Source organism: Cervus canadensis, chromosome 26 (genome assembly GCF_019320065.1).
Source record: "Cervus canadensis isolate Bull #8, Minnesota chromosome 26, ASM1932006v1, whole genome shotgun sequence".
In the NCBI taxonomy this organism is placed as follows: Eukaryota; Metazoa; Chordata; class Mammalia; order Artiodactyla; family Cervidae; genus Cervus; species Cervus canadensis.
In genome coordinates this window covers 1227339-1247113 of record NC_057411.1, presented here as the reverse complement: position 1 = coordinate 1247113, position 19775 = coordinate 1227339, and the positions used below count along the sequence as shown (strand labels likewise).

The following is a 19775-nucleotide window of genomic DNA, read 5'->3' as shown; positions in this document are numbered from 1 at the left end:
TTCAGTGGAGGAAGAACAAGTATTATTATCAAGGCAAGAAGCAGCAAGGTATATTGTACAGGAGAGGAGAACACAGGGTCCAGAGACCAAGTAATAAAGGACTTTATTTATCACATGAAGGGCTCTGGGCTCTATCCAATCACTGAAAAGTTTAATGGGGCATGTGGAGAGTTTGTTTTGATTTCACAAAAATGACTCTGGCGGGAGCAGACCAGATAATTGAATTAGAGAGTGCATCTGGGAAGGAGGTAAGCAGTTACAACGATCTAGCTAAGAGAATCTGAGAGCTGTGGAGGCGACAAAACTCCTTCCCAGCTCTGGAATCACATCTGTGTTGGCCAAGGTCCCACTGATCTTAGCGTTACCTGAGGAGGAAGTCAGGTGGTTTGGGAAGAGGTGACTGTGTGGATCACAATAAACTGTGGAAAATTCTGAAAGAGATGGGAATACCAGACCACCTGACCTGCCTCTTGAGAAACCTGTATGCAGGTCAGGAAGCAACAGTTAGAACTGGACATGGAACAACAGACTGGCTCCAAATAGGAAAAGGAGAATGTCAAGGCTGTATTTTGTCACCCTGCTTATTTAACTTATATGCAGAGTACATCATGAGAAACGCTGGGCTGGAAGAAGCAGAAGCTGGAATCAAGATTGCCGGGAGAAATATCAATAACCTCAGATATGCAGGTGACACCACCCTTATGGCAGTGAAGAGGAACTAAAAAGCCTCTTGATGAAAGTGAAAGAGGAGAGTGAAAAAGTTGGCTTAAAGCTTAACATTCAGAAAACTAAGATCATGGCATCTGGTCCCATCACTTCATGGCAAATAGATGGGGAGACAGTGGAAACAGTGGCAGACTTTATTTTTTGGGGCTCCAAAATCACTGCAGATGGTGACTGCAGCCATGAAATTAAGAGATGTTTACTCCTTGGAAGGAAAGTTATGACCAACCTAAATAGCATATTAAAAAGCAGAGACATTACTTTGCCAACAAAGGTCCGTCTGGTCAAGGCTATGGTTTTTCCAGTGGTCATGTATTGATGTGAGAGTTGGACTGTGAAGAAAGCTGAGTGCCAAAAAATTGATGCTTTTAAACTGTGGTGTTGGAGAAGACTCTTGAGAGTCCCTTGGACTGCAAGGAGATCCAACCAGTCCATCCTGAAGGAGATCAGTCCTGGGTGTTCATTGGAAGGACTGATGCTGAAGTTGAAACTCCCAATACTTTGGCCACCTCATGAGAAGAGTTGACTCATTGGAAAAGACCCTGATGCTGGGAGGGATTGGGGGCAGGAGGAGAGGGGGACGACAGAGGATGAGATGGCTGGATGGCATCGCTGGTTCGATGGGCATGAGTTTGAGTAAACTCCGGGAGTTGGTGATGGACAGGGAGGCCTGGCATGCTGTGACTCATGGGGTCGCAAAGAGTCGGACACAACTGAGGGACTGAACTGAACTGAACTGAAGAGGTATGAGAGGGAGAATGCTCTTTCCAGATGGAAAAGGAGTTTCGGCTTCCTTGGTGGCTCAGATGGTCAAGAAACTGCCTGCAATGCAGGAGACCCAGGTTCAATCCTCAGGTCAGGAAGATCTACTGGGGAAGGGAATGGCTACCCACTCCAGTATTCTTGCCTGGAGAATTCCATGGACAGAGGAGTCTGGCGTGCTGCAGTCCATGAGGTTGCAAAGAGTTGGACATGACTTAGTGACTGAACAACAACAACAATAGCTCCTTCTAAAAAAAATTAATGAAAGAGAAAACAGTTACATCATAATTACTAATAAGAATTATTTATGAAAACTTTACTTCACTTATATAAGTATAAGGGGGTATATGGTGTTGGGGGTATGGTGTTGGAGAAGACTTGAGAGTCCTTGGACTGCAAGGAGATCAAACCAGTCCATCCTAAAGGAAATCAACCCTGAATGTTCATTGGAAGGACTGATGCTGAAGCTGAAGCTCCAGTACTTTAGCCACCTGACTCGAAGAGCCAACTCATTAGAAAAGACTCTGATGCTGGGAAATATTGAAGGCAGAGGAGAAGGGGATGACAGAGAATGAGATGGTTGGGTGGCATCACTGACTCAATGGACAAGAGTTTAAGCAAGTTCGGGAGATGGTGGAGGATAGGGAAGCCTGGCGTGCTGCAGTCCATGGGGATGCAAAGAGTCAGACACGAATGAACAACTGAACAACAAAGTGGGTATGTGTGCTACGTTGTGAAATAAAATGCATTAACTTTGTGGGTAAGTGTTAACAATACTATCCCAGAGAATAGGGCTTTGGCTATGTTGAAAATCACTGATTTGGGCAATGAGGGGCCCCAAAACAATCCCATAAAGAGTTGTATAAAAATTGGATTAGAGTGAGGCATGGAGAAAGGTAGGAAATCAATAGGAATATGCCATGTTGCTGGTGTGGCACTTAAACGAGGAAACTTCAAATTTATTCTAGTGGCTTCATGAAGATAGGAAAGCTAGAAGTAACAGACAGGAGTGTCATATTCCAGAATATAACCACCAGCACTACTAACATTTTTTTTGGCAAAGTGTTTTTTTGAAGGAACAAAAACCCTTGTGTGACGGAGATGGGCTACTAGCCTCCTTTTGTAAGCATGATGGCTGCAAAAATACTGTGAGTTGTGAGGGAAAGAATTCTCTTCACAGCAAGCAGCTGCTCTGTCAGCATGTCTCCTCCCTAACTCTCCTGCAGCGGTAGGCATTATTGCTACAAATTTCACGTGAGATCTGCCTTAACCATACGCCAGAAGTTGGTTTCCCCACATATGTAAGAAATGATTGGAGTTTGAATAAGAGCAACTGCAGCTAAAGGGGAAAGTGGGAGATATTTGAGACCTTTAAAAGGTGGACTCCTCAGGGCTTGATGAACCCATTTACAAGGTGTGATGGACAGACAGGAGACCAGGTTTCTGACTTGGGCCACAGGGGAGATTGTGATGCTGTTGTCTAACCAGAGGCCACAAGTAGAGAAGCAACAAGACAGGAGGGAGGGCAACTCATCCTGTTTGGTTCATGTTGACTCAGAGGATCTGGCCATCCACATGAAGCTGTCTGGAATTCAGGTGGCCAGCCATTTGGGTCGGGAGCTCTGGAGAAAGGCCCAGGCTGGAAATAAATCTTGGAGTCACCAACATCTGGGAAGTAGCTAAAGCCACAAAATTGGATGAAAGTGTTAGTCATGTCCAACTCTTTGCAACCCCATGGACTATAGCCCACCAGGCTCCTCATCCATAAAATTCTCCAGGCAAGAATACTGCTGGAGTGGGTTGCCATTCCCTTCTCCAGGAAATCTTCCTGACCCAGGGATCAAATCCAGGACTCCTGCATTGCAGGTAGATTCTTTACTATCTGAGCTACAGGAGAAGTCCAATAAAATTGGATAAGATTTGTCAATTGCTACAGAGAAATCAAGGAGATAAGGACTATGGGGGAAAAAAAGAGAGAGAGAGATTAGACTTGACCTGACCATCAGCAGAATGTTTTGGGGAAAGGATTCTTGATATTGTTCCAAATCATTCCAGGTTGAGGAACAAATGGGAGTTAAAGAAGCAAAGACAGTGAGGACAGATTAGTCTTTCGAGAAGTTTCGCAGTGTGGGGAAGGAGAGCAACAGAACAGAGGCTTTGTTCCCACCCCTTTGGTGTTATCACTCTCTAGCCCAGACCAAACCTCCTGACCAGCTGAGTTTAAGTGTTGCCTTATTTCCAAGGTTCTTCATAACGTGCTTCTCCATGACTTCTGCTGCCTCACTTCCTCCAGCAGCTCTCTCCACTCCCACACAAGCCTATTTCGCTAGTGTACATGTACCATGGGCACCAGATCAACAATCTTTTGATCCCTTTCAATTCCTATACTTTTGAGCAGCCTTGACCTTATTAACATTTCTCCTCATGAGACCCCAGTCATCATAGCCTGTGTTGAAATGGCTCTCTCATCATACTATTCTATTCTTAACTTGAATCACCTGCACAATATTAGAAAGAAAATTTTCACCCCAGTTCAGCTCAGTTCAGTCGCTCAGTCATGTCCGACTCTTTGCGACCCCATGAACCACAGCACCGCCAGGCCTCCCTGTCCATCACCAACTCCCAGAGTCTACCCAAACCCATGTCCATTGAGTCGATGATGCCATCCAACCATCTCATTCTCCACAAATGTTAATAATAAAATGTATCACTAAATATTTTTAATCAACTTGCAAATTTCAATTTGAAAAGCTTTGCAAATTTCAATTGAAAAGCTATTCAAATCTATCAATTTTAGTACAAAATATAGTTATTTCCACTTTGAGAAACTTTACTTTCATATACACAAAATATGCTTCATCTATATTAGATAAGAAACTGTGCAAAAGGATTTATCACAGTATCCTTTAAAATATGCAAGTTACAATCACTTAATAATGATTTACCTGATATTTTTATTTTTTAAAAGTCTTCTTTTAAAAAAAGTCATTTTACATAGAACAAGAATGCCATTTCCAAACATGCCAATTAGCGAATATGTACAGGAGCAAGGAAAAGAGATGATCAGTAGGAAGGATGTGAAGTCTAGTCAGGGGTGGCATTTCTCAGGTCTTTGCGGCTGACCCTGGAAATTCACATATGGAAAGCAAAACCCTAATTTCTACCTTCCTTCCCCGTTCCAATCTCCCCACTGCCACTGCTGACCAGGCTATGTATTTTTAGAAGGTGGGTGGGGGAAGGATGGCAGGAAACAGACACTGCAAGTCAGTGGAATGTCCTTCCCTCCTTCTGTAGGAGAATGGACTTGACAAGCAAAAGAGCTAGGTTCAAATCCAAGTTCTAAAGTGGAGTGGCCTTGAGCAAGCAAGCTGCCCTCCTGGGATTTGGTTTTCTCATCTGTAAAATACAGAAAATAAAGCCTATCTCATAGGTTCTTATAAAGCTTAAAGGCAATAATGCATGAAGAGTGCTTTAAGGGCCTTCAAGAACTCTTTAAACACTTGTTATAAGGGATTAAGAAGTATAAACTACTATGAATAAAATAGACATTGTACTGCAATAAACAGCGGGTACATGCATCTGTTTCGATTTTGGTTTTCTCAGGGTATATGCCCAGTAGTGGGATTGTTGGGTGATATGGTAGTTCTATTCCTAGTTTTTTAAGGAATCTCCATGGTGGACAAACCAATTTACATTCCCACCAACAGTGCCAGATGGGTATAGAGATGGGAGAGGGGACATATGATTACCTGTGACTGACTCATGATGACGTATGGCAGAAACCAACACTATATTGGAAAGCAATTATCCTCCAATTAAAAAAAATCAAAACTAAATAAATAAGCTACAAGGATATGTTGTACAGCATGGGGAATACAGCCAATATTCAATAATTATAAATGGAGCATAGCCTTCAAAAATTGTGAATCATTATGTTGTACACCTGAAACTTATATAACACTATACATCAGCTATACCTTAAAAAATTCTTTTAAATGAAGTCCTCTGCAAAGTAAAAGTGAAAATACTGGTTATAACAGGCTATAACTGCTTCTAGAAAGGTGCCCGTCTGTGGGCAGCCTTTCAAATGGCTCTGTTTCAAAACCAACCCTCTGTTCTACATCATTGAAGCTGACCCTGCCACACACTCATAGCCTCCACAACAAAGTTTTTAAACTGAAATCCTGAATTTCACTTTATTTTTTTCCTTAATATACATATTTTATTGAAGTATAGTTGACTTACAGTGTTTCAGGTGCACAGCAAGGTAATTCAGTTATACATATACATTGTTTATATTATTTTTCAGATTATTTTCCATTATAGGTTATTACAAAATAGTTTCCCGTGCTATACAGTTAACCTTTGCTGCTTGTTGCATATCTATTTTTTTCTGAATTTTAAATATAAGAAAGAGGAGGATTATACCTCAACAATTTAGGAAGAGCTTCTATCTAAGCTTTCCCACTGGATTTTAGAGGCGGGCATGGCAACCCATTCCAGTATTCTTGACAGGAAAATACCATGGACAGAGGAGCCTGGCAGGCTATAGTCCAGGGGGTCGCAAAGAGTCAGACATGACCGAAGCAATGAGCATGCACACACTGGATTTTAGTGTCTTAATCCATAATTAATATTCCCACTGGACTTATTTTGTTACTTCTTCTCCTTTAACATTAAACAATGGTGATGTTTACATTAACCAGTTTGTCCAAGATGAAAATGAGAATCAAATTTAAAAGTTAGTAGACTCTCTGTTAAAAAGAAAATAGTCTTCCTTAACTATTTGTCAATTATTTTGTAGCCATGAATTTATCATTAGTAACTGTGGCAGAGGGGGTGGTACCCATTAAATATTCCGCGTGCTTTTCCACATTTCTCGGGCTCCCTTACAGTTAGGCAGCAGCCACACGACTAAGTCTGCCCAAGGGACAATGAGTGCAAGGGCTGTGTATGACGTAGGAGCAGGGCAAGTTCTCCACTCCCTCTATTCCCCTTGCAGAAACTTCCAGGTCCGGTAATGAGGTGGCTGCTCCATCTGATGGAGGGCACCTGAAACTCAGCCAGTAACAGATAAGAGCTACCATCAGACTTTGCATGAATGGGAAAGAAATCTCTGTTCTGTCAAGACACTAAGGTTTGGCATTTATTCATTACTGGCCAGTAAATCACTGCAGATGATGGCTGCAGCCATGAAATTAAAAGACACTTGCTCCTTGGAAGAAAAGCTATGACCAACCTAGACAGCATACTAAAAAGCAGAGACATTACTTTGCCAACAAAGGTCTGTCTAGTCAGAGCTATGGTTTTTCCAGTAGTCATGCACAGATGTGACAGTTGGACTATAAAGCTGAACGCCGAAGAATTGATGCTTTTGAACTGTGGTGTTGGAGAAAACTCTTGAGAGTCCCTTGGACTGCAACGAGATCAAACCAGTCCACCCTAAAGGAAATCAGTCCTGAATATTCATTGGAAGGACTGATGTTGAAGCTGAAACTCCAATACTCTGGCCACCTGATGTAAAGAACTGATTCATTTGAAAAGACCCTGATGCTGGGAAAGACTGAGGCGGGAGGAGAAGGGGACGACAGAAGATGAGATGGTTAGATGGCATCACCGACTCGATGGACATGAGTTTGAGCAAGCTCTGGGAGTTGGTGATGGACAGGGAAGCCTGACGTGCTGCAGTCCATGGGGTCACAAAGAGTCGGACACGACTGAGCGACTGAACTGAACTGAAAGAGATAAAGGTCCTGAAGGGAAGAAAACTGTTCTCTATAAATTTAATAACTAGTTGAACCCTCAAGAATGTAGAAGGGGAAGAGTGAAGGGGGGCCAGGGAATCTGTTTGAAGACACCATAGCAATGACAACAGCCTTTTGAGAGGGTAACAGGTAGGGAGGCCAGAGGTCCCCAGGAGGCAGAAGGAAGTAAACTGCAAGGGGCAGACTTTTTTTTCCTTCTGTGTTGAGGAAACCGGTTCTTCCTAAGAACAACCTCTTTTTTCTTTTCTCAAACCTTGGGCTGATAATGGCTCAACAAACCAATACTCATATTAATTGTTTTATGGCTGGGGATGACACACCTTGGCCATCCTATCTCAAAAATGCATATTGTGGGAGAGGGGCCTGGTGAAACTCCCTCAGCCTTGAGGTGTTTCTTTATCCGATTAGAAGCTAGCTAACAGACATAAAATGCCTTGGCGCTCTTTCTGTCCTCTTCTGATGTGCATGTTAGAAGCTTTCCCTATCTTTGCTATACTTTATTAAAACTTTGCTACACAAAAGGCTCCAAGTAATCAAGTCTCATCTCTGACCCTGGATCAAAATCCTCTCTTCCAGAGGTCACAAATCCTGGCGTAACACACAGCTCACAGTAGCAACCTTTCACTTTTGTACTTAGAATCAGGCATGTTTTGGCATAAAAGCAGCTCTATTTCAACCACAGAGATTATTCTAAAACAAACAGAGGACACTTCTTTAAGAGCTTCTTTTTATGCGCTGATATTTGATATGTTGTTTTCACTTGTTAGTACAGAATTCTATAGCACAAAGGGAGAGTAATGCAAGAGAAGCATTACCTCCCTATATAATACTTTTAGTTTCTCCCCATTGCCCTCAGGATAAAGTCCGAACTCCATAACACACCACCCAAGGCACCCGTCCCCTGGCCCCCACCACCCCATCTCCCTGGCCTTATCTCATGTCCACTCCCTGCCTGGAAGTATTCCCAGTCCCCTGAGATATGCTAGCTTTTTCATGCTTCCCAGCTTCTTGCACACATCCTTTCCTCTCTCCCTTGTCCTCTTCTCCAACTAGAATTTCATCACTAAGATGCAACTGACATTTCTATTCCCAGCACCTAGCACAGACAGACATATTGTAAAAAAAAGTTGTCTGATGAATAAATGTACACTGCAGAAAAAGTGTGAATATAGTGTATCTCACCCAAACCTTTATACATACCAGGAGCTAAGTAACCGTTTGTTCAATTAATTCTTAAACTCTTAATAATTGGCTCAATTATTGGTTAAACAAGAAGGAATTGTCTATGGCTGATCCACTAGCATTCTCAATAACCACAAAGGAGGAAAAACTCACTCTGTGATTCATGTGTTTACCACAACCCGTCCCTGAGTCTCCAATGGAGTCCAAATTTTAAAGACCAAGTAATGCAATAATTCAGCATCTCTTTAATAACTAAAAGAAAATGAGATGGTGCTGTTTGCTGTTGTTTTTAGGATTTGCTTCTCTGGAAGGGGAGAGGGTTGGGAAATATTTCTTCCTGAAGTTAAGGTAAATATAACTTAAAAAAATAAAATCAAGCAAGAAGCAGTTTTGCCAAAGGCCCAGAAGATTGGTAGATGTTGTAAGATTAAAAACAAGCCAAAAGATAAAAAACAAAGGCTTCAGGGCAGGAAATTATATTTTAAAAGAACTTACTGTTTCTGACAACATAGGAATCAAGGAAACAGGCTGTGTATGGGATGGTGGTGATGGCCGGATAAGGGCAGAGGAGATAGGAATGGATAAAGCAGGAAATTATATTAGAGAAATTAAGATGAAAAACTAAATAGGATCTAATTGTTAATCCAAATGATGGCTAGTTTGGAAAACAATCAAAATTCTGCATTGTGTTTTAGAATTAATCTGTTCAAGTTATTTATCTATTTCACTTGAAAATAACTTTCCCCAAAGGAATAACTTTAACCATGTTCCTAATTCTAGAGGAATATATACAGTCTTTTCTTTTGCTTGAGTTTATCAGAACTCAATTAATGTGGTCACAGTCAGAAAAATCAACCTTCCATAGCAAACATAATTTGAAGCTTTTAAGGAAAAAACATAGTTCTCTACAACCAATATTTTAATAAATATAATTTGCTACAATGAGTACTCTTCACCTTAAGGATTTAAGGCCAAAGTCTTTGGAACTAATAAAACAATATTGCAGTATTATAGGAAAACTCTTAGCAATTGAGTGAAACTCAAACTGTAGATGACAAGATGTTGAATAAGTCTCAATGTAACCTAAATTTTGGTAGGTTCTGTAAAGAGATTTTCTCATCGTCTTTCTTTAGCGCCGCGCCCTCACCACTCAGCACACGCCACACACACACACACTGTTCAGAATCCTTGCACCCTCTCACTTGTGAGAGGATCGTTAATCCTGGCTTCTGGTTTCAATTTTAAGAAAAGTTGAATTAAAGATATTTGGGGATCATTTCTGGGCTTCCCTGCTGGCTCAGGGGTAAAGAATCTGCCAGCAATGTAGGAGATGCAGGAGACTCCAGTTCGATCCCTGGGTCAGGAGGATCCCCTGGAGGCGGGCATGGCAATAGGGCACTTCATTACCATCTTTTTAAATTCCATATATATGCGTTAGTGTACTGTATTGGTCTTTATCTTTATGGCTTACTTCACTCTGTATAATGGGCTCCAGTTTCATCCATCTCATTAGAACTGATTCAAATGAATTCTTTTTAATGGCTGAGTAATATTCCATTGTGTATATGTACCATAGCTTCCTTATCCATTCGTCTGCTGATGGGCATCTAGGTTGCTTCCATGTCAATAGGGCACTTCAATATTCTTGCCTGGAGAACCCCATGGACAGAGGAGCCTAGTGGGCTATGGTCCATAGGGTCACAAAGAGATGAACACGACTGAAGTGACTGAACACACCAGGCATGCACAGGGTCATTTCTAATTCTACACTGAATATGACGTTTTTCAGAAATGAGTCCAAGGAACTGGGTGTCTGGGAGAACGGTGGTGGCATTCAGCCAGTCATGATTTATTGAGCAACTACGAGGGGGCCAAAAGTGGAATGAAACAGAAATCTCTGCCGTCTGGAGCTTACATTTTAGGGTGTGTTGGGGGAGGGGAGGAAGACTAACAAACAAAATAAAAGAGTAAATCAGTGAAAATTAGAAGGGGTAGATATCATAGAAGAAATAAAGCAGAGAAGGGCACCGTGGTTCCAGGGGTGAGGGTGGCTGCTCTGTCCAATACAGTCGCCACTGGTCACATGCAACTAGTTGAATTCAAACTAGACTTCAACGAAGTTAAAACTTCAGTTCCTCAGTTCGCACTCATTGAATTTCAAATGCTTACTGGCCACCATGCTGGACTGTGCTGATACAGAGATGTACATAGAATGTGTCCATCATCACAGGAAGTTCCGTTGGACAGTTCTGCTCTACAAAGAGCAAGGCGTCTAGTATCACTAGAGTGGTTGAGCAAGGGAAAGAGTAAGAGACGACATCACGGAGTTTAAAGGAGCACAGTTGTACAGGAGCCTGATGGCCACTGCAGGAACTTTTTTTCTGAGATATGAAGTTTGGAGCGTTTTGCCATAGGAGTAACTTGATCTGACTTGGTATTTAGAAGAATAACTTTGGGTTATTTTTTTTTAAGTAACACAAATAAAAGATGACCAAAGGTGTATGAGCGTGCCAGCAGAGGTGGGGACGGTGTGGAACATGCTCAGGTTCTGCACAAGCTTAGAAACGAGTACCAACAGATTCTGCTGGTGAGAAAGTAGTGTGTCATGATAAAGACTGTGACTAAAGGAAAGAAGCCAGTATTTGTGGCATGGGAGAAGCTAGGGTCAGTCTTACACTGATTTGACTTTGCAATGACAATAGCACAACTGAAAATGTCCAATGGACATTTGGAGAAGTGAGGGCTCAGATGAGAAAAGGACCTGAGTATAGATATGATATTCATCAGCATAGGGGTAAGAGATGAAACAGGAATGGAGGTGGAAGAGAAGGTTTCTAAAGTCTGCCCTTGAAGAACAACTATCAGAGGGGTGTGGGTAAGACAAGGAGACAAATAGAGTCTTAGAAAAATGCAGGTGTTGACAGTCAAATGCAATAGAGATGCCAGAAAGTTGAAAGAGAAATGATGATGCCCAAGGAATGGCCACAAAATTTGTAAAGGCACTGATCTCTAAGAGTTCAGTCTCCACTAATTATATGTGTGTATTGGAGATGGGGAGGGCCACAAGTGAGGAATCTAAATAGAAATGGTTTTGGTGAGAACAGAAGAATGGGGTGCACCACTGTTAGTGAGAAGAGAAAGTACAATAAACTTTGGCATTTCTCAGAACTTACAGGTCATTTCTCAAACAATCATTTAATTTGGTCCAGCCACTACCAGTGTCATTTGTGTTCAACATTGTCTAATGACAAGCTTAACACACTTTTTAATGGTCCAAGTTAATTTTGGCTACAGGGCAAGAAAAACATTTTCTGTAAGAAGCAGTTTTAAGAAGGGAAAATACATGTATTAGGATTTGTTACTCTCATCCTTCTGAGATTAGGTAACAAGTAGCCACTTTTAAAGGTAGGTGGTGGGGGGAGCCCAGGGCTTTGTGCTAACGGTGAATTTTAATTTTCCTGCAATTCTGATGGAGAAGGAATAATCAATATTGGTTCTTTAAATGTGGGCAAATGGGGTAAACACTAGAAAAGCAGGCTAAGGAGAAAGCCATAGTGCTTTGAGCTCCCCTCGTCCCAGGAGCCTGGTTACAAGGTGAATAGGAAAGTCCAGGGACTCATGATGGCAGGCAGTTGCATTTTCCTGGTAGGATTTCAGAAACAAGCTAATCTAGACTCAAAAAGTTGAGATCCAAAAAGGAACTTAACCCATCATCAATTCCAGGCTCCCAGTTAGCTGAGGAGGTACTGAGACCTAGAGGTTAAATAATTTGCCCCAAATGATTCAGCTTTTGTCGTTGTTGTTTGTTGTCGTTTGGTCACTAAGCCACCAGGCTCCTCTGTCCATGGGATTTTCCAGGCAAGAAAGAACAGTGGTGTGGGTTGCCATTTCCTTCTCCAGGGGATCTTGCAGACCCAGGGAATGAACCAGCATCTCCTACACTGGCAGGTGGATTCTTCACCACTGAGCCACCAGGGAAGCCCCAATGATTCAGCCAGTTCTCTGCAAAGTCAGACCTAAAAGCTGGCAGGGTGGGCTGATTCTGGGTCCCCAGCTCTTTTTCCTGCATTGTTCTACTTGCTGTGTGAGAATAGGACTCTCCTTTTTTTTGTTATTGTTCAGTCGCTAAGTCATGTCTGACTCTTTATGACTCCATGGACTGTAGCCCGCCAGGTTCCTCTGTCCATGGGGATTCTCCAGGCAAGAATACTAGAGTGGGTTGCCATGCCCTTCTCCAGGGGATCTTCCTGATCCAGGGATCAAACCAGAGTCTCTTGCATTGCAGATGGACTTTTTTTACCAGCTGAGCTACAGCATAGAACTCTCCTTTTTAAGACAGACCAACCGAGCAAATTCTGCATTGGATTTCTACTATCTGGATAGGGAGATGAACGGGAGCTGGAGTGGGGTTGGGGGTGGGGGGAATTAATGAGATTTGAAGAACCCTACTGGGTTTGATGACAAAATATTAGCTTACAGATGCCTTGACAACAGGCCTTCTGAAATCTGCCCTGGTGTTGAAACTGCCTTACTTGCCATGCTGATCAGCACACAAGTGAAACTCGCAAGGTTGACTAGTGTCCGTTTGACTTCTGGGTACTAACTCCTGGGTATATTTCCATAAAAATCTTATCCCCAGAGTGGGAGACTTGCGGAAAGGCAAGAGGAGGGATGTAATAAATAATCATAATTCGAGTCGGGGTATCGGGGTGGACTGCAGGTAGAGGGGACTGGAGGAAGAGTGACAAGCTAGACCGGACCTGGGTTGCTCGCAGGGCTTTCCCGTTGCTAGGACCGCCAGCGTCCTTGGATACCGCTCGCTAAAATAGGAGCTCTCCTCTGCTACGACCAGACCAGCGCTTCGCCCACCGCGCCACCTCGCGCCGGAAGGAGAGAAAGGAATCGCATTTCCTTGCTTCCCTCGGTGCGGGTCCCAGTGAGGAATCAAAACTGCGGGACTTGGCAAAGCAGTCACCCGGAGGCCAGCCCTAAGAGCCTCCCGCCGAGGGTTGTGCAAGGAACTAGACAGAGGGCGAACTCCGGGGGTCTTCCCCTCTGACTCACGTTGTACTCCCTCAGCCAGGACTCTAGCTTGTCCTGCAACGATCGTAAAGCTTCGTTGGAGACCAGTCTCCTCAGGTTATCGGCCATCGCTCGCTCTTCCGCTCGGCCCGCTCTGGGAGATGGACTCGAAGGTGTTCTCTTCCTGAGGAGCTCAGAGCGCGGCTGGTGTTTCCATCCTCCCGCCTCGGGTCGGGCTGGGCAGGGTTCGAGAAGCCGGGGGGAGGTGACCTGGGCCACAGCCGCCGCGCCTCATTCGCTGCCCCGCGCGCGGTCTCCCGGCTCCCGCGCGGCCGCCGGGAGCCAGGACAATAAATACCCGGGCGATTATTAAACAAACCTTGACGTGAGCGCGCGGCAGCTGGGGACGCGCGCCGCCCGTTTCCTGGCAACGCCCGCGCCGCCGCCCAGCCCCATCCGAGCGCCCTATCCGCCTGCAGCCCCGCCGCCCGCATCCCTCCTGCCCCGACCCCCACCCCCACCCGCCTGCGGGTCCGGGGCACCGCCGGGACGCGCCATGCCGCTCTTCCTCATGCTCCTGATGCTCAGCCTCTTGCTGCTGCTGCTGCTGCTGCTGGTGGCCGAAAGCGAGAGCCCCCAAAGCCTGTGAGACTCCGGGTTGGGCCGGCGGCTGGAAGACGCTAAGACTCCAGATGGCAGCCGCCCGACCCTGATGGACAGAGAGGCTCCCTCAGTGTGGGAATGCTGGGCAGCCGGAGGCCTCTTGTCTAGGAAACCAAAGGTTATTTCTTTCTAGACGTTTTTGGTTAGGCGGTGAAGAAAGCAGTTGTTTGACTCCTTCCTATATTCTTTCACGTCTCAAGACTTTACTTCTTCCTTTGTAACACCTAGGATTTGGTGGGTGCCCAGCTAAATAGATTTTAGCTCCAGGATGTTCACAAATTAAAGTCAATCAGGTTTAAATAAGATTTGGTCTGTTTTTAGAATCATTAACCACTCTAAAGTTATTTAATTATAAATTCTCTAATTAAGACTTCGTGCAAGTTTAGAGCCGGTTTGGCACTATTTCAAAAGGTATATTAAGCCACAGTGGCAGTCTGGACTACTTAAGAAATGAAACCATTTCAACCATCACTAAGCACTTTGGTACCCTTATTTTCAATGTCGTCAAATGATGTGCAGATTGCAAATCATCCTTATCTATCTTTTTTAAAACAGAGCCAGTGGAAGCAGGACCTCAGCTAGTCGGTTAGCTAGTTTAATTCAGTTTCTTTTTTTTTTCAGGTATTTAAGAATTATGAACATTGAACATGTCCACTGACGGTAAACTTAAGACTTTTTGCCCCCACCCCGCTTTTTTCCATTTAATTAGTGGTTTTACTGTCCTCTGATAAAAATGAAAGGCTCATTCTGGAGTCTGTGTTCTTACTATCTTCTGTAGATCACAAAATAAGGACTATAAAAGTCCTCACCACAAGAAAAAAAAAAACTTGTAACTATGTCTGGTCATAGATATTAATTAGACTGATTGTGGTGACTATTTCACATTATATACAAATATTGAATCACTATGTTGTACATGATGTATTATTATTTTAATTATATCAACAAAAAAAACACAAAGAATATAAAGAGAACACACATTTTATCATGGTGCAATAACAATTGCTAAAGTACAAAAAATAAATATTCATTACTGACTTTCTTTAAAAAATATAAAGAATGAGGAAGGCAATGAAGAAGAATCTTACAGGTTTCTTAACTTAATGCACATTTTTAGAGGTAACTGGAATCTTTGAACAGTCTGACTTACTTATTAATAAAAACCAAGTTGGAATATTTGCTTAGGTCAAACTAAGGGTTAAATCCTCCTCCTTACTGTTGCACTTTAATTAACCTCTAGTCCTTGTTTAGATCATCTCGCATGCCTGTGTGCTCAGTTGCTTTAGTCGTTTGGGACTCTTTAATCACTACAGCCTGCCAGGCTCTTCTGTTCATGGGGTTGTCCTGGCAAGAATACTGAATAGTGTTTCCTTTCCCCATTTCCTCCTCCAGGGGATCTTCTCAACCTAGGGATCAAATGGCATCTCCTGAGATGGATTCTGAGCCGTCTAGGAAGCCCTTATATCATCTTACTATAGTTCCTACTTCACAGTGTTATTAGAGACTAAATAAGATCATTCATGTGAAGTGCAACACAGTGCTTGACATGTTTCAGCAAATGCTATAAATTTGCTTCCTAAATGCTATGATTACTATTGCTACAAATGTACAATAGGTCACAGTACTAATATTAAACAGAGAAGAGTAGGTTGGAAACATATAAAGCACCAATAGGGCTGCTGATTGAGTAAATTATTCAATGGAATGTTTCACAATAGAAATCTCATTATTGAACAGCTAGTATCTAGGAATTATTACTATATAATGTTAAGTGAAAAAAGCAGGTCTCTAAATTATATATATTGTGTTACATTATACAACATGAACCCAAGGCATGATTACGGATGATTCTAATTAGTTCCTTTATACTTTTCCGATTTTTCAAATTTCCACCATGAACACAAACTGCTTTTATGAAAACTTACTCAGAAACAGCTATCCAAAAACTTGACCACCTTCAGAAAAATGTTACTCAAAATATCAATATTTAAGCCAACTCAAAATAGAATATGCTTTGACCAAATGTTCATATTACTCATTTAATAGACATATGGAGTCTTAGGATAGAATGAGTCTGAAATCACTTTAGAATGTGCTACCTGACCTTATCTCTACAATACTTGACCATCACAACTAGATTCAAGCTCCTTCAGGTTTCCCAGTCATTTCATGCACCCCTTAGTTTCCATAGAGCTCTGGAACATGGTTGTCCATAGCAAGAACTTGATGCTTACTAGTAACAAGCATAACTCTCAAGTACTCAAAGGAAACAGTTTACATACTTATTCATTATTTATCCCCTTAAAACTTCCAAAAGAGAATCTCAGATCGCTTATAGTAAAAAGTTTGTAGAAAACATCTTTGTTGGATTTAGAAAAAAATTAGTGAAAGAAACAAATATGCCCCCAGTTTAAGCCTGTGTACTAATATTGAGCCTTATTTTACATTTATTCTGGGGCTTTGTGGCAGTCAAGAAAAAAAGGAAAATAGATGGTATGATTACCATTTGATTTTTAAAGTACACATACCAACAATTTGAATGAAAGCACATTTTTTGGTACCAGTTCTTAAATATGTTTATTCCTTTCCAAAGAGTATAGAATAACAGATGAATGTGTCCTTAATAACCTCCCCTTTGTAAAGAAAATACAGAAACAATCTTTCTTGCTCTCACCTTTGATCAATGCCAATGGGGGTAACACTAGAACACATGCCATCAAAGAGAGGGCCAAGCAATTGACACCCCATTTCTTTGCTCTCTGGTGATGTTACTTGATACAAGCTTAGAACTTCCATACCTGTAGGAATAAGTAGATATCCTCATAAGTGCCCTTAATGATGATCCCTTCCTTGGCACTTTTGATGGGCGCAGGATGGCAATCAATTTAAGAGAGAGTTAGAGCCTGGAATGCAAACAGTAGATGTTGCTGATTAAAGAACAATCCACATGCTTAAAACTATACGCATGCACTCAACAAGGTTGAGATTCTGTTTTTAAAGTCTATATATATATATATATAGGATAAAGGAAGTGTTAAGAGTCCCTCAGTCGTGTCTGACTCTTTGAGACCCCGTGGATTGTAGCCCGCCAGGCTCCTCTGTCCATGGGATTCTCCAGGCAAGAATACTGGAGTGGGTAGCCATTTCCTTCTCCAGAGAAACTTCCCAACCCAGGGATCAAACCTGAGTCTTCCACACTGCAGGGAGATTCTTTACCGTCTGAGCCACCAGGGAAAAGTGAAAGTGAAAGTCTCTCAGTCATGTCTGACTCTGTGACCCCATGAACTATACAGTCCATGGAATTCTCCAGGCCAGAATATTGGAGTGGGTTGCTGTTCCCTTCTCCAGGGTATCTTCCCAACCCAGGGATCAAACCCAGGTCTCCCGCATTGCAGGCAGTTTCTTTACCAGCTGAGCCACAAGGGAAGCCTGAGCTACCAGGTAAGCTATATATATATATATATATATATATATATGAAAGGAAATAGATAAGTAAAGGTTCTATTTGAAGAATCTTTTGATGCTCTAATTTTGTTCCTATTTATTTCAGGATATTCTCAAGTAGGCATTTATTTGGGAACAAAAGAAAAATCAAATCTTACTTTCTGGTACACTATCAGATTATCTTAGAGAAGTTGAAAGAATAAATTTGAGATGTGGATACTCTTGTTTTATCTCACACTCTTCCAGTTAGTGGTTTCTCATGACTTTACATAAGTCTTTAATCATTCTGAGCCTCACTTTTCTTCCATCTATATAATGAAAAACATGGACTTGATGAGGTCTAAGAGCTCTTGCAGTTCTGACATTAACGTTTTTCCTTTTTTTAAAACATATTGGTTATGGTTGAGATTGAGCAAATCTTGCTTGTTGTCTCAATTTCTGGTTCACAATTCAGTTGAGGTCAGGCCTTGATTCTGAGAGCATTAGCCAATCAGCAAAAGTTGAACCTCTTTTTGGCATACAATTTATTCTGCAGGCTTGCTGAAATAACTAATAGAGCTAATCTCCAGGAAATAAACACGGGGTTTCTCCAAAGTTGCACTTTTAATAAATTTAAACTCAGCTCAAACTGACAAAATCTTCCTAACTCCCCCACCCCCACAAAGCTCATTACTCTCTTCTTTGTGCTTTGTCTCTCTAACTTTAGAAATGTTGATATTGTTACCCTACTATGTTAAACTTATTTGTCTGCATCCTATATAAGCTTGTGAGTTTCTTAAAGAAAAGGGCAAAGGTCTATTTAGTTTCATATCCTCAGCACAGCAAGTGGCACATTCTAAGCCCTCTATAAATGTTTATTAAACTGTTAACAAAAAGAGAAAGAAGTAAAAGAAAGAAGAAAGGAAAGCAAAGAAGGAAAGAAGGCAGGAAGGAGATGATTGGCTGCTTTATATCTGAGGTCATAACCCCATAGAGGTATAAAAGCAAATTTAATAGCCAGTTGGTTGTTCTTAAAACATCATAATTCTACCACCCAGCCAGGAGCCTTTTTTCCTAGAGAAGTGTAATGAGTCAAACATCTGGATGGAATAGGCTTTCTGAAAGTTCTTACTTTTGTCCACTTTGAATTTTACCTGCATCAGTTAGCGGGAGAGATTTTTAATTAGGATTTTATGAAGCCAACAAAAGAGCAACCAAACCCCTCAGTATAGCAAGAGTTGTGTGTGTTTTCTGATGCTTGTATATAAGAAGCTTGTATGCAGGGAGCTCCAAGGATATACAGTGGGATCCTCATCATAATTTCCACTGGGGACAGCTGCAAACCCTCAGCAAATGTGGCTAAAGGCATAATCTGTTCTGCTCTAGTAAGCCTTCTTTTTAGGCGCCCCAGTCCTCTTCTGTGTGTGCCATGCTATTCTTATCCTACAGCTGTCCATGTTAGTCCTTTGGGTCAGGGCCTCTATTACTATTTGAAGAAAATCTTTTAGCTTTTGCTGACCCAACTGCATGTGATTAAATTTAGTTTTTACTGGTGGTATTGCCAAGGCACTTTGTCTCTATGTATGAGACAGGTTGGCAAAACCAAGGCAGGGCTGCTAGTCTTAGAAACTGGGGTATTACAGACTTCTAAGATATTAAGTTTCATTACTGTCTTAAGCATTGGAGATAAAAGGATGAGCAAGATACGGATCTTCCAGACAGAGCACCCCATTTTTAATATGATCTTAAGACAGGTAAACAGAATACAATGCAATCTGAAATTCGTGTAGAAGACTAGGAGCAGAATTAAGGGACAGACCAGCTAAAACTGCCCAGGCAGGTAGGAAGGCTCAAAGAGAACATGACATTTGAATGGATTTTTGAAGGATGAATAAGAGTGTGCTTGAGAGAGAAAAAGAGAAGGACTTTCAAGCAGAAGGAAAAGAAGCAAAGCATAGGAAGTAAGGACTAGAGGACTAGAATTAGGGATAGGAATTAAGGATCAGTCAAAAGCCCAGTTATCTGAGTGTATTATTGGGACCACAGCCAGACTATTATCAGAGGCTTACTGCTAACTCCCCAAAGCATTGAGCTGTAACAGTCTTTCTGCTTAAGATGAAGCTTGTCCTAGAGATACAGGCAGGAGTCAGCCTAGAGATGCAAGTCAATTGGGTCCAGCATTTGGAAAGAACTTGATGACCAGCTAGGTACTGATCTTAGCCAAAACTAGAGGAG

General features: G+C 42.0%; 1 protein-coding gene across 1 annotated transcript in view; it reads right to left on the bottom strand.

Moving 5' to 3' along the window:
* Positions 1-13924, bottom strand: part of SPATA18 (spermatogenesis associated 18) — a 52584-nt gene extending 38660 nt beyond the window's left edge. Inside the window, exon 1 of the mRNA XM_043448452.1 lies at positions 13497-13924. Coding sequence (XP_043304387.1) covers positions 13497-13583 — 87 coding nt within the window. The 5' untranslated portion in view covers positions 13584-13924. The remainder of the gene's footprint in view (positions 1-13496) is intronic.
* Between the last annotated feature and the right edge of the window lie 5851 nt (positions 13925-19775).